The sequence below is a fragment of the Triturus cristatus genome, chromosome 10 (genome assembly GCF_964204655.1).
Source record: "Triturus cristatus chromosome 10, aTriCri1.1, whole genome shotgun sequence".
Lineage (NCBI taxonomy): Eukaryota > Metazoa > Chordata > Amphibia > Caudata > Salamandridae > Triturus > Triturus cristatus.
This window is the reverse complement of record NC_140593.1, coordinates 559,188,963-559,214,009: the sequence shown is the minus strand read 5'-3', so window position 1 is coordinate 559,214,009 and position 25,047 is coordinate 559,188,963. Positions and strand designations below refer to the sequence as shown.

The 25,047-nt window shown below is 41.8% G+C and overlaps 1 protein-coding gene across 1 annotated transcript in view; it reads left to right on the top strand.

Moving 5' to 3' along the window:
• Window positions 1-25,047, top strand: part of LOC146789727 (WD repeat-containing protein 48-like) — a 221,094-nt gene that overhangs the window by 314 nt on the left and 195,733 nt on the right. Inside the window, exon 2 of the mRNA XM_085630132.1 lies at window positions 14,103-14,183. Coding sequence (XP_085486258.1) covers window positions 14,103-14,183 — 81 coding nt within the window. The remainder of the gene's footprint in view (window positions 1-14,102; window positions 14,184-25,047) is intronic.

The window sequence follows — 25,047 nt, the reverse complement described above, 5'->3', positions numbered from 1 at the left end:
TTATTAATTTTTACTCCTTCCTATCATTGTCCTGTTCGCTTTACTTCATTGTCTGGCTTTCATTGTCCTGTTCGCTTTACTTCATTGTCTGGCTTTATGCGCGACACTTTGTTTAATTTGATATGCCCCTTTGTTTGGCCGTTTTTCACGTGCTGAGGGGCAGTTTTCCCAACTTGTCACAAACCAACGTAATTGCTGCCTTTTTATTCTCGCTGGTTAGCTCTTGCCACACACGCCGTTTCTCTACTCTTGTATCTCGGCTCTATTTATCACATTCTCTCCTCTTTCTCGGTGGTTTGACTATTAACAAAGCTAGCTCGGGTCTGGTAAGTATGCCACTTTATCCTATGTGTGGGTCAACTTCTGTGGTCAGGTCTCTTTCCTCGCACGCCATTGGCAGTTCCCATCTCACGCCCCTTCCACCACCCACGGAAGATTGACCGGTGTCACCCACCTTTTCTGAAATGAGCCCTATTTATGCTCAGTAAAAACTCGAGAGCTACTAATATTATTGGTATTATAGTAACCACATCAGACAAGATTACATTTGTGGCCACCATATTCAGTATTACCAGTGATCACCTCAGTGCATCAAGCTTGGTTGCCAGCAGTAATGTAAACAAAACAAAGTCAATCTATAATGTACATGCTTAATGTATAAAAGCCATAGTTGCAATATCTTTGGCACCAAGATAATAACGTTTGTAAAAAGCATCTCCGATGCCACATGATTTATCACTCAAATATCACCTTCAAATATATATTGAAAATGCAGCCATTTTTCTCCAAATATCAGCTAATGAGTTCTGAAAAACAGTTTTGTCTTAAGTATACTCTCTCAATTTTGGTATATGTATGTTAATGCAACAAAGCAAAAATTTAAATTAGTCTGGGCTGCACACAGGAGTGCTAATTACAGGTAGCTGGAGAGCTATCAGTAGCTCACGAGCTACTTGTTGGAGAAGCCAACAAGGAGAGAGGATATGGCCTAACAGCTAGAAGGGTTGACCTCTGAGCTGGGGCACCAGATTAGTCTCGCAGGAAAGCTCAACATCCTTTGATTCTGGGCAGATCACTTAATCTCCCTGTGCCTAAAAAAAAATGAATGCGTCTGTAATGCAACTGGTGCTCATGTAAAGCGCTCTGATACCTTTGGGTCTAGGTTGCGCTATATAACCCCCCCTCCCCCTCCCAAAAAGCCTGGTCTAGACTTGTCTCTTGCCACCCTCACGCTTGGGTAGTTGGTTCAATCTCTTTCCAGGCATAATCCAGTCCCCTTGAGACCCCATTCTCACATCGCACTCAACCATCTCTTGGTTGCCCCTGTTCTTAATACGTTCGTTGGTGTTCAACGTGTTAAGCATCACGGGTCTCTAAAATGCTTGTGAAAATGAAGTAAAGTTCACCAGTTAAGTGTGAGATTCTGAGACCCAGTGTTAAAATTCACTTTATTCTTTCTTCTTTTAGCAGCTATTTAGCTCATGTCCTTGGACGAGTAATAGTGTCGTTCCTGTATTAGCAGTCTTTCACTATTACCCTGTGCTTCCCTGCCAGCTCATATTTTTCTTTGTATCGAATCAGTGTCTCTACTGTTATATATCTGTATGTTAGCATTTGGCTTCGGTTTTTTACGTAGCTCACATTTGAGCCCACTCATATCTAATCCTCCTTTTGCCTGATTTTCGTGCCCAAGCCCCACTTTAGTGTTGGCGGATTTAAGGCAACTTTCTTTTGTCAAAGTTGGACTATTATAATTGAAATCAGGGCAGTTTATTTAACTCATGTGAGACAGTTACTGAGGTGAAAGGGTTGGTTTTGTAACTGTATATAGTAGTGTAGTACTGGTGGCATTTATCCTGGACCCCGTGCTTAGCAAATCTTCTGGTGAATTTGATCTACCCAGCAGCACTTATATATGCTTTTTTTGTTTAACCTGGTGCTGTCTTTGCTGGGTTGATCTGGCAGTGTTCCATACTGCGGGTGGAGACAATTTGAAGGAAATGTGTTCTCAGAAAAGAGCACCAAGAACCAAACTTGTTCAACCAGGCTTTCCGAGATGGATGAACCATCTCCTGTAGAATGAGAGCTTTACTTTCTAGTCGATGAATTGCTCTTAGCTATCTCTGTGAGATTTAGTGGTATACTGATGCTAAATTCTGAGAGAATTGGCACCTCATTAGAGCACGCTGACATATCTTCATTTTCCTCATATAGGGCCGTAGATGCATCTGCGCTAAATGCTTTGTCCTCATCTTGTCCTCATCTCCGAACCTTTGCTTTTGCAACCTGTTTATGCATCTGCAATGGCATGCGCTATGCCACTGAAATGGTCTATGCCTTTTTTGATGGCTATTGAAACATACTTCCGTTAAGCTTCTTGTTGTGCTTGTAAGGAGTCTTTGAATGGTGCTCAAATGCTCAGGCATGGTGTCTTAAGGTATAGTAGGCATGCTCTTTATTAGTATTGATGGCACTGAATATAAAGGAACTGAAAATGGACATTGTGACACAAAATACCATTGAAATGTCAGCGACAGAATAATTCACACAATGAAAATCCTACTCTGAATTCACCTTATTGCCATTAGGTAACATAATGCTATAAACTAAGTTCCAACAAGATAACTGAATGGAACACCTTACAGTGGGTTCAGTAGCACAGAACTCCAATGGGCTGTGGGTAGCCAGAGGTAAAGCTGTACATATTTAAAGAGGCCTCAAAGTGCATGATTTTATAGGCTAACCAAAAATCCTTGGTTTCAAATGTGCCCTTTCCCTCAAGAGATGATTCGAGACTTGTTGTTCTATTTGTGTTCTCTAATCATTGTCTTGATAAGTCACCTAATATGCCCTCTTTATAAGGGGAGGGGGGGGGGCAAGATTGGTGTTTACACTTGAAGCAACAATTCATATTACCTTTCAATCTGCCGCCCGTAAGATTGCAAGTTACTTGAAAACCAATTCTAGGATCCATCGGGTGCGTCTTGCTAGTCTAACTTCAACCATCATGTCATCCACTTATCTTCTGTCAGAAGCTATGGTGTTAGTATGAAATGTTTTAATTGTGGAAAAACAAGGGCACTATGGTACACTTGCCTGAGTGCTCTCTGTGGCGTTGTTTCATACTGTGGCTCTGTCAATAATGGATTTTTATGTGCTCTTTTTTTCGTCGCCCGAATTGCTTGCCAGCAAACAACGTTTTACAAATTATATCGTTTGGGCACTGAAGCTAGGCTTTCCTACGTGCTCCACCAGATCCAAAATGTAGCCGCTCAAATCCTTTCGGACATAAGGAAAACAGTTCATATTTCATCAGCCTTCTCGTCTGTCCGTCTGTTACGAGATAGGACATTAGTCCCGCTCTAATCCCTCAGCCTGACTAAAAAGTGACTCCTTTTAAAGTTTCTCAGGTAACCGTTCTCATGAAATCCTACTGTGACCTTATGTGCTTTAAAATTCCGAAATAACCCGGAGACATGAACCGTTTAAAGCCAATCTTTGGAGTTTGCTCCCGGTTGTAGCTTTTTAAAGTTTAGTAACTGTTTATAAATACAAATGTTGTTTATTATTTAGGGAATGCTTAGATCATATGATACTTTTTGTTACAAAGATTTCCTCATACATTACCTTTAAATTGTTGACCACGCACTCTCTGAGCAAGTGTAATGTAACATAATCTGTTAATGTTAGAAAGACTACTGTGTAGTAAACAAATACAATAATAAGGTAACTGATTTCTGGTAAGACATATAGTTTAACACAAACCTTAAATGTTTTGTTTCAAGGTAGGCTCAAACTGATCAGAAGCTTAATTTCCGGAAATATAACAATTGTGATTCAAAGGCTTACAACCTGAAATCTTACATTGATATATTGTTTTTCTCAACCTTTAGGCCAAAACCATCCTTCCAGGAGACAAATTATAAACTTTTCTGCTTGTTTAATATTGTAGAGTTAGTTTCTCGGTCCATTAAGCCAGTGATGAAATTGATGGAATGCTTCTCATGTCAATCGGAGTCTAGAAAGCGTAGCCGCACTATCATTTTGGAATTGGCAATAAATCCCTAGTTTCAAGTTAACACTGTCACCAAGTGCATCTTTTTTTTTTTTTTTTTTTTTTGTGCAGCCCTGTTTACTGGATCTAAGTTCTGCCCTCAAGAACCGTGGTTGTGCTGAAGTTGGAAGTTTCTTGCCTGGGGAAGTTCCACATTTGCAGTTCTGGGCAGTTTTTAAACTGAGCTGGTCAAATAAATTGCTCTAATGAAATACTCCTGTGTACATTTGGGACTCCTTGCGACTGACCACTCGCATAAATGTCACATTAAATTTATCTTCCTAACAAACTCTTGGCTTCTAAGAATCTCGCCATTCTCTTTGCTGTCATTATGCTTTATTAGCTTATCTGGTAGCCCTGCTGTGGTACTGTGTGTGGGACTGGTTTATATTCGTTCCTCTGTTCACGTGCGATAGTTGAGCACAATGTACACACTACTCTCAATTTCTATCCTCTGGCACACGATGGCTTCGCAGTTGGTCCTCTCAACCCCAACAGGCTCCCTCTTTGATCCATTAATGTAATGGCTGAATGCCACATTGGGGACATACTGTGTTGGCCTGATATGCTGTACTGGCCGAGAGCCAAAGGAGAACATATTTCCATTGATCAAGATTGGAGAACTGTGTACAGTGCATTTTTTTAAAAATTCAAACTCTTTATAATGTTATTTCAAATAGCAGTAGTGTTAAGCTACAAAAGAGATCACATTAGTCTGAATGTTAGGCTATTAATTGTTTATTGGTGTGTAAGTTTGCAAAATATGATTTTCAGGAATATTAATATTCTCTTTAGTAGCTATAAAAAGGTTTTTCTGTGGTTCCAGTTGTTTTTGGAGGTGAGTAGTTTTAGGGGCTAGAATAAAATGTGAATAAATAAACCTAAACGTCTTAATGAGTAATGCTACATTTTGTGAACAATAAAACTCTTGTGCACGGATTGTTCAGATTTATTCAAGTACTGGGGAGAATATCTCTACTACTATTTCACCAAATGGTGCAAAGTTCCTCAGGGTGCCTTTGCAGGCTTTTTATGGTCTGGCTTGACAGCACAGCTCTTGCCAGGAAAGTATGTGAGAATCCCCGGGAGAAGGGCTTTGGCTTGGCTCACATGTAGTGAGTGGGCGTAGGAGTACATGTTTTGATTGGACAGAAGTTGTGTTTCCTCACGGTAGAGCACTCCACACTGCTGTGATCATTTTGTTTATTTCTCCAGCTGCCTGAGATTAAACTTTCATGGGCACACTCATGACATAGTAATGATATTGAAGTTCTTATATAACTAGATAATTTTTCTCTGCCAGCAGCACAAATGGGAGGAGGTCAGTCATTAACCTACATTGAGTTTTGGGCCTGGCTTGACAATTCAACAGTCACCTGACATTTTACCTACAATAGTATTTTTCAGTTCTTGCTTCCACAAATACATAAACATTCCCATTGTATCTGCTTGTAATGCCTCACACTACCATACACCATTCTTTTAAAGCTAGACCTTTTGGCATTGCCAATGCTTGTTATTATTAAAGCTGCTTGTTTTACAGAAGCTGCAGCTGTTCGTGTTCATATTGTGCAGAGGCTGGTTTATCTGCTGTCTGAATTGGTGTCCCTCGATGTTGGTAGTAGATGCATCGTATTAGATCTAGTGATCATATTGGTTGGACGGAAAAACCTACCTGGAGGAAACTCTGTAGCATTATAGACGTTCCCCATGTAGTACCTGGCCAGTAACTATTGAAGTGCTTAAGTGACAGCTAGTTTAATCTATTACTTTGATGCAAGGTTAGGTGAAAAATCTAACCTCTTCAATTAGTCTCCTGCATTTAAGAATCACAAGGCTGCGTTATCAGATGGCATGCTCTTATTATGCCCCTGAAAGATTTGCACAGTGCCCCAGAATAGCTTTGTTTTTTCATCAAAATAGTCAGAAGTAGATAGTCCATTAACACTAGAAAATACTGTAGCAGTGCAATTAGAGCAGCTATATTTTTATCTTTTGAATTTGGTAATTCTGAAACATTTGACCCTGACATTTGAAAACATGCTTGTGTGTCTAGGTACTTGTTTGCTCTTAGATAAGAATGTGCTGTACGCACAATAGTGCCCAAAGCAACTCTTAAGTGTTTGAAGAGGTGGTTTCGGGAATGTTTACATTGAGTACTTAACGGCTTGTGGTGTGGGGTTCACCGATCGCTTGGCAGCTGCCATAGAGCACTACTCCACCTTGGTACACACTGCAGCGGATGTGGCTACACAATGAATAGTTAAGGCATGTTTCTCTATGAACGCAATGTTTATTCAGAATTAATGTTCTTCTTATGAATTCTGAATTAAAATGAAGTGTAAAAAGACTATTTTCTCATTTAATTGCTTAACATTGGACTAGTGTAAGGGAGTAAACTACAGCCATATTAGTTACCCTTCAAGTTCCTTAAAGCATACCTTTCCTTTATTAGGATTCGGCTGCACAGTGCTTGCTCTTTGCTTTTGAAATCTCTTGTATTTAACATATCTTAAAAGGGGGCTCTTGTCAGTTACAATCACCGAATTACTGTGTTAATTCACTTTTGTCTGGAGCTTTTTTTTGTTAACTTCCCCTGGCAGCACACATTTACAATACTTCTACTAAAGCTATTCAGTGTTTAAGCCCCAGTCACTGTCAAGATACAATCTCTCCCCGCGGAAAAGGCAGACAGCTTCTAATAGTATGTTGGAATGCTTGCTTTTTATTACTTAGTTGTGGAAAGCAGATGCTTTAGCCTTAGAACGTTTGTTGCATTTCCTGTTCATGCCTCAGTACCTTTCTTTGCACTTAGTAGGCATTATCGGGTTGATTTTTTTTTCAACTTCATATATTTTGTCATTATGATCAAATTCTAAATGTCATCAATGCAAGTTAAAAATAAAGTTAATATACAAGAGCTATGCTATATTTGACTACTTATCAGACAGCCACAAGTGTGGTTACCTTGCGGACAACAGGGTCATGATTTAAATGGTGAAGCAGGTGCAGTAGCACCGAACCCAAAAGTTGTCACAGCAAATATTGCTATATTTATCTACTAAACAGGCAATCACAATTGCAGTTACCTTGCAGTTAATAGGTACTTGATTTGAATGGTGCAGCAGGTGCAGTGGCACTGGGGCCAAAAACTCTAGCGACCCTATTAAACCCAGATATTGCTAAAATTTAAAACCAAACAGGCAGTCACAAGTGCAGTTATCTAGCAAGCGCTAAGGTAATGATTTCAATAGTGTAGCAGGTGCAGGGGCACCGTGGCCAAAAGCTCCAGACACGCCACTAAACACCTAATATAGCTAGCTATATATTATTCCCAAACAAGCAACTACAAGTGCAGTTACCTTGTAGACAAGTTATCTAGCAGGCACTAGGGCCATGCTTTGAAAGGTGTAGGAGGTGCTGGAGCGCTGGGCCCAAAAGTTGTCAGAACTCCTCTAAACGCATACTATTCCTCTATTTGATTACTAAACAGGCAGTCCCAAATGCAATTACCTTGCAGTTAAAAGTGGCTTGATTTGATCAGTGTGGCAGGTGCAGTGGCAATGGGGCAAAAAGCTCTAGGGACCCCACTAATCCCAGATTGTTGCTAAATTGTACTACTAAACAAGACAGTGACAAGTGCATTTATCGAGCAGACAGTAGGGTCATTATCTGAATGGTACAGCAGTTGCAATAGCACAATGACCTAAAACTCTAGGTACCCCCACTAAACACCTAATATTGCTATATTTTACTACTAAACAGGCAGTCACAAGTGCAGTTACCTTGCAGATAACCGGGTCATGATTTGAATGGTACAGGAGGTGCAGTGTGGCACAGGGCCCAAAATTTGTCATGACCTCCTCAAAAAACACCTAATATTGCTATATTAGACTACTATACAGGCACACAATTGCAGTTAAAAGGGGCTTGATTTTAATGGTGCAGCAGGTGCAGTGGCATTAGGGCCAAAAGCTCTAGGGACCCTGCTCAACACAGAAAATTGGTTAACTTTACTACTAAACAGGCAGTCACAAGTGCAGTAATCTAGCAGGCGCTAGGGCCAATATTTTAATAGTGCTGAAGGTGCACTCTCACCAGGTCCAAAAGTTGTCAGCGCTCCTCTAAATACCAAATATTGCTAGATTTAACTACTAAGTAAGCAGTCACAAGTTTAGTTACCTTGCAGAGACTATGGTCATGATTTCAGTGGTGCAGCAGGCACAGTGACACCGGGGACCAAAGCCATAGACACCCCTCTAAACACCAAATATTGCAATATTTTACTACTAAACCAGCCGTTACAAGTGCAGTTGACTTACAGGCAATAGGGTCATGATTAGAATGGTGCAGCCCGGGCTCTAGTCCCAAAAGTTATCAGAACTCCTATAAACACACAATATTGCTATTGCATCAATTAATTCGATTTCCCTCTTTCATTTAATTTTTCAAGATTTTGCTATTACTTTCCCGCACTATACCACTAGTAACAGAACAATATACTGCCCCTTTTCAGTTCAGAAAAACGCTTTTGGTCATTAAGACCATAAAAGTATGTTTACAGTAAAACACATTTAATTAAATAATAGTAACAAGCATTGGCATAGCCAATAGGTCTCGCCTTTGGGACCTTATAAGTGTTTAGCCATGCAACAGTTGCATAACTAAATACTTATAAGAATCACAAGGCTGCGTTATCAGATATCAAATACTTATAAGGTCCCAAAAGCGAGACCTATTGGCTATGCAAAGCGGCCGCGAAAGTGAAAGTTATCGCGGTAAAGCGCGGCGCGTGCACCCGCGCGCATGCACTGTGGCTCTAGGCTGGCCTGGTAGCACTTTTTGGAGCCCTCTCAATAAGTCTCGCCAGACCAGCGCATACGCTGGGTCAGGCGAGACCTAATAAAAAGGAATCTATCCATCTTAGAAAAGTGTATGTGCATAATCTTAATATTCCATAGAGACAATGACACACGTCCAAATCCAGCAGCCTCATTAAAGTGCATGTGCGATATAAATGCATTACAAAAAAAATAACCGGGAGAGTCCAACACAAAATAGGTCCAATCATTGGTGGCTACAGAAATGTAGTTGGTTTTAGACGGCATTAAGGTGCTTTACAGAGATCATAAAATGGTGGATCCGAGGGAATCGTATCACAAGCCACTTGGTGGATAAAAAGTTACACATACAAAGGAGTAAAGCGTATTGCATCTATAAAATTAGAGTGCGAGACATTAAAAATAAAAAGGTTAAACAAATTAGATTAAGCTATTAACAGATAAAAGCAGTGTGTGCGTTTGCGACTGTTGTAACACATTTTAGAAAGGTCCAGTGCCTGCGCCACATTGAAATTAAGTCGAGAAACAGAAAAAACAATGTGCTTATGGGCGTCAAAATTCAGGACTCTAAATGCCTCCTGACAGTGCACAAACCCTAAATTCCTGCACAGCTGTATGGCACAGCGCTGCCTTGTAGCCTGGGCAGAAAAAAAACACATGTAGCTCTGACTCTTCCTCACAGTTGCAGGCGGGGCACTCTCGCAAGGCAGTTTTTCTCAGTTTACAGGAGAAGACACGGAGCGGTGGGGTATCAAACCTAAACTGATAATTTCCTTGCCAGGAATGGTTGGATATCATCCAGGAAGGGCTCTATTATGTACTCATCTTTTGTTATCAGAAATCCGGCTGTCAAATATCCTGAGGTCGAACTACCTTGGATGGATTGTGTCAGTGAAATCGGCGAGGGGCTCAAATTGACAATTAAAATCTCCCCAACAATCAACCTCCTATTTGGGGGGACTGTAGGAATAAAAAAGTTCAAATGGTCGAAGGTCGGTGATTCCTTGCTCAGACTTACAGGTCAGGAATAGATGTTAATGAAAGCCAGTTTCAGTTTTGTGGGAAAACGAAGTGCTACACATTGAATATCATTAGACGAGGAGTTCAGCTGGGTAGCTTTAGTGTGAGCCAACCCAGATAAATAAACCCCCAGACGGTCTACCCCTGCCCCTTGAGGTGCCTGGAATTTTAAATGATACAAACTCCTCCCTTAGAGTCATCCTGTGCCATGTTTCCTGGAACCTGCAGATGTCATATTGGTCCACAAAAAGCCCCCAGTCCGAGCAAGACAATTTACTTTTAAGGCCGGCAACATTCCAAGATAGGACCTTCAGCTTGCTCCCTGTATAGTGCATGTCATTAGAAACATCAAACGTGAATGTCAGGGGTTTAAGTGCCCCCTAATGGGGCCGAGGGGGGGGGGGGGTTTACAAAGTGTTCTAATGGGTTGTTCTGCCCTCGTGGCATTGGTGTTTAGAGGAGCTGGAATTATGGGGGCGGGGGTTCCAAGGAAATCCTCCTGTAACCCTACTGCACCTGTGGTCACCTGTTGTGTTAATACAATCAGGTCCTTTAGATCTAACCCTACCCCACGGCTAATGGACTGTCTTGGTTGGCTGTAAGCGAGCTCCACTGATTGTCCAGGAGACCTAGAGGTTCTCGTTCCCTGACCTGTTCCCATTGTCACTACTTGTCAATCCACTTCTTCCAGAACCCTAAATCTGTTTTTTCCAGGGTAAGTTGTATTACAAGGGTCTAAAAGAATACCTGTGGCTAGTATTCTGCTGTTCTATTGGCTGCCTACCAGGATCTAGGATGGTATTGACTCTAACTGTTATATAGCAGTGGGAGTAGAAATAGTCCAGTGGAAGGGCCCCAACCTCAGTGTGGGGCTCTAGGGGACTGCGTTTCTGGCTTAATAGCCTGCATACGGTCTGAGAGTTTTTTAAAATTGATGATCACACAGTCCCCTTGTGGTGTTTTTTGGCTGTTTCCCACCCAACCATCTCTACGGACCATTAGCATTTCCCCTGCCCGGTCGTAGGCGAACTGTCTATGCCTTGCCAACCAAAACAGGCTTTAATTCCGGAGGTCCAGCTGTGACTCCCTCTGGGTGTTAAGTTCTGGTACCCCTGTCAAAATGATCACGTAGGGGGATGAGGCTGGAGGTCGATTTATAGTAGGCTGGATTATTACTTCTGTCCTACCCACTGGAAACAGTGCTTCTCTACTCTCGCCCCTGTTAAACATTTATTTATGCTCTGCATTGTGAGTGAATGGTTGTTGTTCCCAACCTCACAATTAACATTCCTTGGTGCCGTGTGTAGTGTGGTCTTGTGTCTGCTGTACACCTAGACTTGATGCAGGCATCATGATGATGATTTTGTCTCAAGCGAGTATGATTGTTGGCCCAACTGGTGCCCCAGAGACTGGTAGGATCTTGGTTCCTTAGCATTGTGGGCTTGTCTGGGGTGTCAAGCTTGGGATATCTACCTGGCAGCTAAAATCTTTCCCCCCTCAATGAAGTTTGTGTGGTATTAGTGCATATGTGTGCTTGCCTAGTATCCCCCAAGTTGAGTTTGGGCTGTTTCCTGTCGCGGGCACTAGGCCCACCCACACAAGTGAGGTACCATTTCCATCGGAAGACTTTGGGGATTGCGGGGTTGGTGTAATTTTGTGGATCCACACAGATTCCAGAACTTTCCACCACAAATGTGAGGATTTATTTTTTTTACAATGTTAGGTTTGCAAGGGATTCTGGGTATCTGAACCTGGTGAGAGCCAGTCAAGTGACCCCATCCTGGGTTTGTATAGGTTTGCTTGGTTTCCCTCGGTGCCGGCAGAGCGAAGGTTAAAAATCTACATCTACAACTAGGCACTTTGCAAAAAAAAAAAAGGTCAGTTTTCACTGTGAAAATGTGGTGTCCACATTGCGTTTTGGGCAGTTTCCTGTCGCGGTACTAGGCCTACCCACACAAGTGAGGTACCATTTTTATCGGTAGACTTAGGGTAACACAGAATTGTAGAGCAACTGTTATTACCTATTGAGTTTCGATGCATTTCTGTCTTCCAACTGAAAGACAATGTGTAAAGTCATTTTGAAAAATGACCTATAATTCTCAAGCTAGTATGGTTGCTCACAATTTCGGAAATGTGCAAATACCTACTGTTTCTAAACTCTATATTTTGTTTCAGTTTCAGAAATACATAGGTGTCTTTCATACCGATCTTTCCATGTATATATTTTCCCAAATTGCTATATTCCCGGCACATAATAAAAGCCCATTGCAAGACACTGCTCAGTTATTGGCTCTGGGTTCGTAGGGTTCTTGGTGAACCTACAAGTCCTATATATCGCCACAACCCGAAAGGTCCAGCGGATGTAACGGTATATTGCCTTCAAACAGCAGTCCTAATTAGAAGTTACAGGTGAAAACATTGACACAAATGGCGGTATTTTTCAACTAATTTTCAATTGTTTCTATATTAAACTGAGTTTCTATAAAGAAACCTTGAAGGATCTACACAAAAGACCCCTTGCTGAATTCAGAATTGTCTACTTTTCTAAAATATATAGTTTTCCAGGATCCATTATTGCTTTCATACCCATTTCTACTATTAACTGAAAGGTGCTTGAAATCACAAAAAAATAGCAAAAATAGGCTATGTCCCAGAAAAATGTCAAACCTGTATAAAAGATTTTGGTTTTCGGACAAGTCTGCTTGACCCTGAAAGTTGGGAAAATTGTGATTTCAGCACTACACCTTTGTTGATACCATTTGCAGGAAAAAAGACATTCATCTGTAGCCCTTTTCCCATTTTCCCCCCAAAAAACTAAATGTATCTATATTTTGGCTAATTCTGGGTCCCCTCCAGGGGAATCCACAAACCCTGGGTATCTTTAGAATTCCCATGATGGAAGAAAAGGACACAAATTTGGCGTGGATACCTTATGTGGTCAAAAAGTTACAGGGGCCTAAGCACAAACTACCCGAAATAGCCAAAAAAAAGGCTTAGCACGGGGGGGGGGGGGGGGGGGGGAGGGGGAGGGGGGGGAAGGCCTAGCAGCGAAGGAGTTAATGACAAACACCTTTCAATGAGTTTTATTTCTGTTACCACCCCTCTAGCCCTCTGTAGCATTTTATTGATTGAGGTTGAGGGGAGTGGGGTTTTGCTTGAGTACGGAGCTGTTTAGCAGTACAGGTTCGTTTTCCCATTATTGGACCTTAGGGGGCCCACAGTGTAACCACCCAACTAGAAACCAACAGGCACCTAGGATTGATGTGGTCAACAATCAAACGAGCTCAGTGTGATTGATAAATAGACCGGGAAGAATATTTTAACCTGTATACATGCAAGGGAAGCTAACCGTTGTTCCCCACCGCCTACAATCCGTGCTAAAAGGAGTTAAGTAAATGCGAGCTAATCATACAGCAGTCAAGATAAAATTGTCATAAGGGGCACAGGAGCAACCCAGTCCACTGCTGTGGGGGAATGATGAGCAAGACTCTTCCCTTGAGGTGAATAGTAGGCACTATCCTGATCCCCCACAGCAAATACTCTTCCCTGAAAACATCCATAGGCTCCACTGCAATACGACCAGGTAGTAGCGAGTGACTGCACAGGGTTCAACACGGAACAGGCAGTATAACAGGAGAATAACCCAGCAAGGTCTTACCCGCAGTTTTTAGCAGAAAATCAAAATCAAGGGGGGGTGCCCTGCCTCTTCCTGACAATGACGGGCCCGCCCTTGGCGCGGGAATGCCCGGGCGCGTCCCACCCTGCAGGAGGCCTTTGGGAATTAAATGCACCTCCTTGCGCTTGTGGGCAGCGTCGTTGGCGGCTCGCCGGCCGCAAGGCACTCTGGGGATTGTGGTTCCCCCTCAGTGGTGGTCCCGGGTGCAAAGACAGCAGTCCGGTCTCCTCTTCTGCATGAGGCCTCCGGGCATTAAATGCGCCTCCTGGTGCATGTGGGCAGCGTCGTTGGCGGCACGCCGGCCGCAAGGCACTCTGGGGATTGTGGTTGCCACTCAGTAGTGGTCCCTGGTGCAGAGGCAGCAGTCCGGTCTTGCCTTTTTGTACATAAACCAGTCATAACACTTTAACAGACTCTCTGTAATTTGTATTGTACAACTTCTCTGCAAGCTACAACTTGCAACATCAGAGATGAAACCTGATGCATTTACCAATGATTGTTAATCTTACAGGTGCAAGAGAACTCCCCAGCTCAACGTGGAGGCCTGGAACCTTTCTTTGATTTTATCATCTCAATAGGTCATGCAAGACTGGTGAGTAGAAGATGGTCAGTTGGAATTGACGCATGTGCATGAAGCGTGTCTTGGTAAGTTTTACAATGCTTTGTATGAGAATCCTGTTCTGGATTCCTCCTGAAGATTGTTGTGCGTTATTGGAATTGGAATTCTGGTGGATAGTGCACCAAAGTGTGGGATTTTTTGCAGTTATGCCGGTTGGTTAGTTGCAGATTTTAACTATGGTGTGCTGAAATTTACACCAGGCTCATTCATCTGTTACCTTCTGTCTTCTAATTTTCAGGTGATAAGAGCTACACAAGTCTGCTCCTTTAGTCGCAGTTTGGTTTGTATTGCCTTATCGATTAGGTAATCACGCTTAAGACTGCACAGCAAACCTTTTTACTTCCTACTTTCTTGATTAAAAAAATGAGTAAGATATGAAACAACTAATCCCCGCATGCAAGGGCTTGTAACCCAAAAGTTGAGACCACAGGTTGGAGAATGCTGTGACTTTAGGGCTGCGTGTTGAGCATTTTTATTCATGTGGCATTAGTGAAAGGCTTAGAGTAGACTAAATCACGGAAGATCATTGCTTTCAAAATATATACTCTTCAGCCATCATGTAATGTTTTGGCTGTTTCTTGGTGGTAAAGAGTTGACTTGTATAAACACGTAATTGTGGAGTATCCAGCATCCTGTCTTGCAAATATAGCAATATGTATCAACCCATTTAAAACTATAGTAGCATGCTAAGAAAAAGCATATATTCTTACCTCCTTACTTATCTGCCTCCACTCTTCGCCATTGTGCCAGTAGCTTGTAAATATTCCTTCTACATGCAGATTCGGTTATGTATTTTTTTAAGCTGCCAATCTCGCTTCCAGTAGTGAAAGATGTTTAAGAGTCTTGTTCCAATTTTAGTTAGTTATCAATTGCTCCAAGTCTTACATTTCTTTTAAACATTGTAATAGTTGAATATAGCAAAACGCGAGCCTCTGGTGGTGTGATGACCCTTCTGTATCAGCGCGGTGTAGCCATCAGGACCATTAATCAGTTAAGCTTGAGTTCTGCATTTAACATAGAATTAATTCTTGATCGTAAGATCAAGTTTCAACTCCCAGTTACATGATTTCTGTAACTAAACTTGCGCTCTCGCGGTTGTATGCCATCTGGGGCCCATCCGCGAAGAGCAAAGGAGCAAACAAAAGGTGACATCTAGAACCAGAAACCAGGGTCAAAATTTAAGAGCCAATACTTTCTATATAAGCATCTTCAAAGTCAGGAAAAAAGCACAAACGTGAACAGTATCATTGATATTGAATCCCATCAGCCACTAAAAGTAGCGCACATCATCATTTAGGATTCAACCATACACTCGACTCCAATTCAGGAGAACCATGTGGTGTATGAACAGAGAGGAAGAAATGAAATTCACAACCCCAGATCTCCTATGATGTCGCTAAGGTGCAATTAGATGTGGATGATGGTGTTGAAGCAGTGCAGAAAAACAAAATCAGTGAGTTCAAGTGTTAAAAACATCTACTGGGTCAGTACAACCATTTTATTAATAACTGACCAAGTGATGAGACTAAAAAACAGTGCAAAAGCAGTTTGAAAGAATAACTGCTAATGTCCTAGAGTTGGTCTACATGTTTCAGCCTATCGATTGAGTGCCAATCAGGCTTTCGTCAGGCCCAGAATAAACATGCTACTGCTGTATGGTGTAATATCCAAACAAGAAATGAAAATACAAAACCTACTTGAGTGCAGGTTCTGAAGCACTCCCGAGTATTCGTGGAGTAATACTCAAATCCTAAAAATAACAATAAAGAGAATTATATTAGAAATATCAATGGTGTTCACAGGCTTTTTTTCACAACATTATCTCAGAAAAAATAGACGCTTACAAGGCTCTACTTGGTTAATAATAATGTCTTTCATTTAACTTAAATAGACAAATCTGTAGCAAATTATGCTGAATTCAAAAATTGTTTAACCAAAATGAAAACTTATTTGGTAGAACGCTTACCCCTCAACGTAGGGGGTCTCTCCTCACCCCACCTGGCATCCGCTCAGATGAATGAGGCCCCGCTCTGTATTTGAAATAAACGGGTATGACAAATTGTGTGCCAAGCAATGTTTGCTGTCAATGTTAAAAATCACTACGCGCTTGTCCTAACTACAGGAACATGGAGAACAAAACAGCGAACCATCCACGGGCCTGCCTTCTCAAATGTTGTCTCAAGTATGAATATAACGACAGAGACAGGCTGAAAAGAATAACATTACTTATATTCTCTAGATAGCTATCTATGAGACTGCTGCCGTAACGAACCAGTCTCACTAACTTGGGATTCACAATATAAGCGGAGCATTATGTAAGGACGCTCACCTATCCGTCGGTACCTCCGGCTGTGTAGAGCTGGACGGGGAGGCACCGACGCGTGCAACTGACGCGTATAAATAAACGCGCGTCATCATAACAGATGCGTCAACGACGAAGGAGACTTCTGGGAGTTGAAGTCTTTCAGCAAAGGCTTGAACATTATCAAGTACCAAGTTGTACTCGAATACAGTGACAAACACATTGCATTGAGTGTTCCCATTTAAAAGCAATATGGGTCGATAGCACAACGTTGTTGAAATGTAGCTTGATGTTAAAATGTAAATGAGCATACAGACAAACATTGCGAAAGTGGTGTAAGAAGCTGCTCATGAATGTAAGGCAGGAACATTATATTATAAAAACGACAATATAATGATATCGTTAAAGAAGCGTCAGAACCCAGTTTGACTAAATGTACTCCGCTAACACCAAGGTGAGAAAGGACTAAAAGATTGTATTAGTCATATAGCCACGGAGAAATTTGCATCATGAACTCGGAGGCTAGTCCAAGGTATATCGTCGTTTAACCAATGTGTGTCGCTATGGAGCAAATAAATCCATTTCTGTTCCTTTTTGAATAGGAAGCGGGTAATGTCACTGACATGTGTCGGAATGAACGGTTGTTCTAATACCGTCCATTGTAATTCCTCTGCCTTATGTTGAAAGGTGAGGAAGTGATGAGTCAATTTAGTCGCCTGTTTCTTGCACCGGATGTACTTTTGTGTTCATTGATGCGCAGCTTTATTTTGCGTGTCGTCGTCCCGACATATCTCAATGAACAGGGGCAAGTAATGAGGTATATAACTCTTTCAGAGTTGCAGTTAGTATGTTTTTTAATTACCCAGGGTTTCTGTGTCCCAATATCAACCTCTTTAGTTGGTGTGGTCTGTGGACAAGCTGTACATGTACCACAGGGAAAATGTCCTTGAACCCTCGGTAAATCCCATAGTGTGTTGAATTTGACAGGTGAGAGTTTTTGGTCTGGTATGTACAAGGGTGTCTCGCAAATTAGTACCTCTTTTATAAGAAAAAAGGGGCCTTGGTAGGGTGTTCTGCCCAATATTTAGAATCGGCCAGTGTCTGCGTATGCTCTTTTGAACCTTGTTTGTCTGAGTACAAAAAGTGTGTACCAATGTAAGTCTCGACAATGGTGGTATAGTTACAGGTGGCTCAAGCAGAGCATCTCGGTTATTGTTCAGCGCTCTCTTCATTGCCTTCTTCACTAAATGTGAGGGGTATTGACGCTGTTGTAGCTGAACAGAAAGATTCTGGGCATGCTTTCGAAAACTCTCCGTGTCCAAACAATTTCTGCGAAGTCGCAAAAACTGTCCCACCGGCAAATTCTCTCGCAATGCTCTGGGTTGGTAACTTTGAAAAGTAAGCAGAGTTTCTGGCCATGGGTTTTTTGTATAGTTCGCAGCCTAGACCACCATTTGCAGGGTATATACATATATCCAGAAAAGGTAATTTCTCTTTGCTGTACTCCATGGTGAATCTTAAAAAGGAATTTTGGTTATTCAACCAATCGTAGAATTCCGAGACAGCTTGGGTGGTACCTCTGAAGATGACAAAAATATCATCAATATAGCGTTTCCACACTCTTATTTGCTCACGGAATGGATTATCAACGTTGAGTACATGGTTCTGTTCAAACACATGAACATACAGATTGGCTATCGAAGGGGCAAAAATACTCCCCATCGAAGTTCCTGAGACTTGAAGGTACATCTTCTCTTCGAACTTGAACTTTTTTTCAGTCATTGCCAATCTTGCACATTCCATAATGAACGGAATGGGTGTAATGGTTTCTGTATTTTGAGGAGTGATTTCCAGTAGTTCACGTATTGCCTCCAGAGTTTCCAATTGCGGAATGGCTGTATACAGTGATTCTATATCAAAGGACACCAGGAGATCTTGATCAACGTCAAATGTTGTAACTGATAACAATCTCAAGACATCCTTGGTATCTTGTAGATAAGTTGGCATTTTTCTCACTAAGGGTTTTAAGAAGTCAACAAAAGTAGACAGCGGTTCCAGCAGGGAGCCTATTCCTGATATAATAGGACGACCTGGTGGGGGTCTTTGTACCTTGTGAATTTTCGGCAAGGTGTAGAAATAAGGCACAATAGGATGTTTTGTGATCAAAAAATCTGCTTCGTTGGAAGTGATCCAACCTTCAGCTTTAGCTTCTTCGACTAATAGTTGAATTTCATTAGTTATTCTTGAAGTTGGATCAAGAGGAAGAAGACGATAAGCAGTAGTGTTATTCAGTTGTCGTAAACACTCATCTCAGTAAGCCACTGTATCTTGAACAATGGCTCCCCCTTTATCGGCAGGTTTGATTGTAATAGTTGTGTCATTTGCTAACACGGAGAGAGCTTTCTTCTCTCTTAAAGGTAAGTTCTGGTAAGATTTAGACTGGCAGCCTCCTAGACTTGTGATGTCTTCTAAGACAGCTTTTTCAAACGTCAGAACTTGATCTGGTATCTGGTGTAAAGGGGGATTAAAACTCGAAGGTTGCTTCAAACCCGTATTAGTGAATGGTGACTCAATTGGTTCAGCAGCTCGATTTTTGAAGAAAAAATGTAATCAAATTTTTCTGAAAAAACGTGCCAATTCACATCTGATCGCAAAGGGATCTCCTGTATTCGTTGGTACAAAGCCTAGTCCTCGGTTGAGAACTGAGAGTTCATCTTGATTGAGAGGTCGTGCACTCAAATTGACCACTAGGTCATCTGGTTTGTGCTGGTGCTTGGTTGTGATAGACCTGTTCTGCTCCTGGTGTTCGGAGGAGGAGGGTCTTGTTCCCAGTGTACCCGTGGTTGACCTTTCCTCCTGTCTCGGTTCCTTCCACGACTTTGTCCTATAAAAGTCTGGTAAAAAAACTGTGATTGAGGTTGAAATTGTGTCCTAGGATGTGGGTATTGTGGAAATGGATAATGCCATGGGGCCGGTGGCCACCAAGGACCTGGTTGTTGAGAGGGACCGAACCTACCACGTCTACGATTCCTGTTATAAGGTGATGGCATACCTCGACCTTGTTGAATGTCTAGTGATGATGTTTCAGAGTCACTAGAATAAATCTCTGAACCCGAAGAGGAATAATTAGACCCTGCCCGCTTCCCTTTCCTTATAAATTCAGGGACTGTATACCCTTCTTTGGTATACGGGTATACCTTCTCATGTGGAAAGCGTGCAAGATCTTTTTTGAATTTCTCTATCTTGGTCACTAAGATGGAGTCTTTGTATTCCTTGTTGGATTTATTCGTCTCTTCTATGTTCTTTTTGAAGAGGGTATTGGTCACAGTGGTTTTAATTTGACCTTCTAAGACTTGAATCTCAATCAGAATAGCATCCGCTATCCTCTTGGCTGTGTTAATAATCAATATTAACCAGTCGCGTGTACACCGCCACGCGATTAGGGACCAGTCTTTCATAAAAGTCTTATCTGAGAGGAACAAACGAGGTGCATTTGTTACCAATAATCCAGTGGGAGCACAATTCTCACGCAGATACTCAGTCATGATAGCTCCATGAATAAACGTGCGAGAATGTGTTCGTTTCAGATTAAGAAGAGTAGGCCAGTCACTCTGAGTTTTAGGTGTCGTGTCTTGTATAGTGTTCAATATGCTAGGATTCTCAGCAAGAATAGATTGCAAAACACTCATCATAGGACAGTCCTGTGTGTTCAGCCATGTTAAACTGAAAAAAGGAAACAAGCAAGTACACTCCTTTCTTGTTTCCTTTTTTCAGTTGAACATGACTGAACACACAGGACTGTCCTATGATGAGTGTTTTGCAATCTATTCTTGCTGAGAATCCTAGCATATTGAACACTATACAAGACACGACACCTAACACTCAGAGTGACTGGCCTACTCTTCTTAATCTGAAACGAACACATTCTCGCACGTTTATTCATGGAGCTATCATGACTGAGTATCTGCGTGAGAATTGTGCTCCCACTGGATTATTGGTAACAAATGCACCTCGTTTGTTCCTCTCAGATAAGACTTTTATGAAAGACTGGTCCCTAATCGCGTGGCGGTGTACACGCGACTGGTTAATATTGATTATTAACACAGCCAAGAGGATAGCGGATGCTATTCTGATTGAGATTCAAGTCTTAGAAGGTCAAATTAAAACCACTGTGACCAATACCCTCTTCAAAAAGAACATAGAAGAGACGAATAAATCCAACAAGGAATACAAAGACTCCATCTTAGTGACCAAGATAGAGAAATTCAAAAAAGATCTTGCACGCTTTTCACATGAGAAGGTATACCCGTATACCAAAGAAGGGTATACAGTCCCTGAATTTAATAGGAAAGGGAAGCGGGCAGGGTCTAATTATTCCTCTTCGGGTTCAGAGATTTATTCTAGTGACTCTGAAACATCATCACTAGACATTCAACAAGGTCGAGGTATGCCATCACCTTATAGCAGGAATCGTAGACGTGGTAGGTTCGGTCCCTCTCAACAACCAGGTCCTTGGTGGCCACCGGCCCCATGGCATTATCCATTTCCACAATACCCACATCCTAGGACACAATTTCAACCTCAATCACAGTTTTTTTACCAGACTTTTTTAGGACAAAGTCGTGGAAGGAACCGAGACAGGAGGAAAGGTCAACCACGGGTACACTGGGAACAAGACCCTCCTCCTCCGAACACCAGGAGCAGAACAGGTCTATCACAACCAAGCACCAGCACAAACCAGATGACCTAGTGGTCAATTTGAGTGCACGACCTCTCAATCAAGATGAACTCTCAGTTCTCAACCGAGGACTAGGCTTTGTACCAACGAATACAGGAGATCCCTTTGCGATCAGATGTGAATTGGCACGTTTTTTCAGAAAAATTCGATTACATTTTTTCTTCAAAAATCGAGCTGCTGACCCAATTGAGTCACCATTCACTAATACGGGTTTGAAGCAACCTTCGAGTTTTAATCCCCCTTTACACCAGATACCAGATCAAGTTCTGACGTTTGAAAAAGCTGTCTTAGAAGACATCACAAGTCTAGGAGGCTGCCAGTCTAAATCTTACCAGAACTTACCTTTGAGAGAGAAGAAAGCTCTCTCCACGTTAGCAAATGACAAAACTATTACAATCAAACCTGCCGATAAAGGGGGAGCCATTGTTGTTCAAGATACAGTGGCTTACCGAGATGAGTGTTTACGACAACTGAATAACACTACTGCTTATCGTCTTCTTCCTCTTGATCCAACCTCAAGAATAACTAATGAAATTCAACTATTAGTAGAAGAAGCTAAAGCTGAAGGTTGGATCACTTCCAACGAAGCAGATTTTTTGATCACAAAACATCCTATTGTGCCTTATTTCTACACCTTGCCGAAAATTCACAAGGTACAAAGACCCCCACCAGGTCGTCCTATTATATCAGGAATAGGCTCCCTGCTGGAACCGCTGTCTACCTTTGTTGACTTCTTCTTAAAACCCTTAGTGAGAAAAATGCCAACTTATCTACAAGATACCAAGGATGTCTTGAGATTGTTATCAGTTACAACATTTGACGTTGATCAAGATCTCCTGGTGTCCTTTGATATCGAATCACTGTGTACAGCCATTCCGCAATTGGAAACTCTGGAGGCAATACGTGAACTACTGGAAATCACTCCTCAAAATCCAGAAACCATTACACCCATTCCGTTCATTATGGAATGTGCAAGATTGGCAATGACTGAAAAAATTTTCAAGTTCGAAGAGAAGATGTACCTTCAAGTCTCAGGAACTTCGATGGGGAGTATTTTTGCCCCTTCGATAGCCAATCTGTATGTTCATGTGTTTGAACAGAACCATGTATTCAACGTTGATAATCCATTCTGTGAGCAAATAAGAGTGTGGAAACACTATATTGATGATATTTTTGTCATCTTCAGAGGTACCACCCAAGCTGTCTCGGAATTCTACGATTGGTTGAATAACCAAAATTCCTTTTTAAGATTCACCATGGAGTACAGCAAAGAGAAATTACCTTTTCTGGATATATGTATATACCTTGCAAATGGTGGTCTAGGCTGCGAACTATACAAAAAACCCATGGCCAGAAACTCTCTGCTTACTTTTCAAAGTTACCACCCCAGAGAATTGCGAGAGAATTTGCCGGTGGGACAGTTTTTGCGACTTTGCAGAAATTGTTCGGACACGGAGAGTTTTCGAAAGCATGCCCAGAATCTTTCTGTTCAGCTACAACAGCGTCAATACCCCTCACATTTAGTGAAGAAGGCAATGAAGAGAGCGCTGAACAATAACCGAGATGCTCTGCTTGAGCCACCTGTAACTAAACCACCATTGTCGAGACTTACATTTGTACACACTTTTTGTACTCAGACAAACAAGGTTCAAAAGAGCATACGCAGACACTGGCCGATTCTAAATATTGGGCAGAACACCCTACCAAGGCCCCTTCCCTTTTTTCTTATAAAAGAGGTACTAATTTGCGAGACACCCTTGTACATACCAGACCAAAAACTCTCACCTGTCAAATTCAACACACTATGGGATTTACCGAGGGTTCAAGGACATTTTCCCTGTGGTACATGTACAGCTTGTCCACAGACCACACCAACTAAAGAGGTTGATATTGGGACACAGAAACCCTGGGTAATTAAACATACTAACTGCAACTCTGAAAGAGTTATATACCTCATTACTTGCCCCTGTTCATTGAGATATGTCGGGATGACGACACGCAAAATAAAGCTGCGCATCAATGAACACAAAAGTACCATCCGGTGCAAGAAACAGGCGACTAAATTGACTCATCACTTCCTCACCTTTCAACATAAGGCAGAGGAATTACAATGGACGGTATTAGAACAACCGTTCATTCCGACACATGTCAGTGACATTACCCGCTTCCTATTCAAAAAGGAACAGAAATGGATTTATTTGCTCCATAGCGACACACAAGGGTTAAACGACGATATACCTTGGACTAGCCTCTGAGTTCATGATGCAAATTTCTCCGTGGCTATATGACTAATACAATCTTTTAGTCCTTTCTCACCTTGGTGTTAGCGGAGTACATTTAGTCAAACTGGGTTCTGACGCTTCTTTAACGATATCATTATATTGTCGTTTTTATAATATAATGTTCCTGCCTTACATTCATGAGCAGCTTCTTACACCACTTTCGCAATGTTTGTCTGTATGCTCATTTACATTTTAACATCAAGCTACATTTCAACAACGTTGTGCTATCGACCCATATTGCTTTTAAATGGGAACACTCAATGCAATGTGTTTGTCACTGTATTCGAGTACAACTTGGTACTTGATAATGTTCAAGCCTTTGCTGAAAGACTTCAACTCCCAGAAGTCTCCTTCGTCGTTGACGCATCTGTTATGATGACGCGCGTTTATTTATACGCGTCAGTTGCACGCGTCGGTGCCTCCCCGTCCAGCTCTACACAGCCGGAGGTACCGACGGATAGGTGAGCGTCCTTACATAATGCTCCGCTTATATTGTGAATCCCAAGTTAGTGAGACTGGTTCGTTACGGCAGCAGTCTCATAGATAGCTATCTAGAGAATATAAGTAATGTTATTCTTTTCAGCCTGTCTCTGTCGTTATATTCATACTTGAGACAACATTTGAGAAGGCAGGCCCGTGGATGGTTCGCTGTTTTGTTCTCCATGTTCCTGTAGTTAGGACAAGCGCGTAGTGATTTTTAACATTGACAGCAAACATTGCTTGGCACACAATTTGTCATACCCGTTTATTTCAAATACAGAGCGGGGCCTCATTCATCTGAGCGGATGCCAGGTGGGGTGAGGAGAGACCCCCTACGTTGAGGGGTAAGCGTTCTACCAAATAAGTTTTCATTTTGGTTAAACAATTTTTGAATTCAGCATAATTTGCTACAGATTTGTCTATTTAAGTTAAATGAAAGACATTATTATTAACCAAGTGGAGCCTTGTAAGCGTCTATTTTTTCTGAGATAATGTTGTGAAAAAAAGCCTGTGAGCACCATTGATATTTCTATTATAATTCTCTTTATTGTTATTTTTAGGATTTGAGTATTACTCCACGAATACTCGGGAGTGCTTCAGAACCTGCACTCAAGTAGGTTTTGTATTTTCATTTCTTTTTTGGATATTACACCATACAGCAGTAGCATGTTAATTCTGGTCCAGACGAAAGCCTGATTGGCACTCAATCGATAGGCTGAAACATGTAGACCAACTCTAGGACATTAGCAGTTATTCTTTCAAACTGCTTTTGCACTGTTTTTTAGTCTCATCACTTGGTCTGTTATTAATAAAATGGTTGTACTGACCCAGTAGATGTTTTTAGGTCTCGGCTGCGAAGGCTGCGCTTGCGCAGTCTAGCTCCGAGATTTAATGACTTGGAGAAGAGGGGCTTGAACCCGCCCCTCTTCTCCCCTGTTCTCCATTGGCTGGCCTCTTGAATGCTGGCCAGCCATTGGAGAAGAGGTCAGTCATTCAGATTAGGCCCCGTCCTTTTCGGATCGGGGGGCGTGTTTT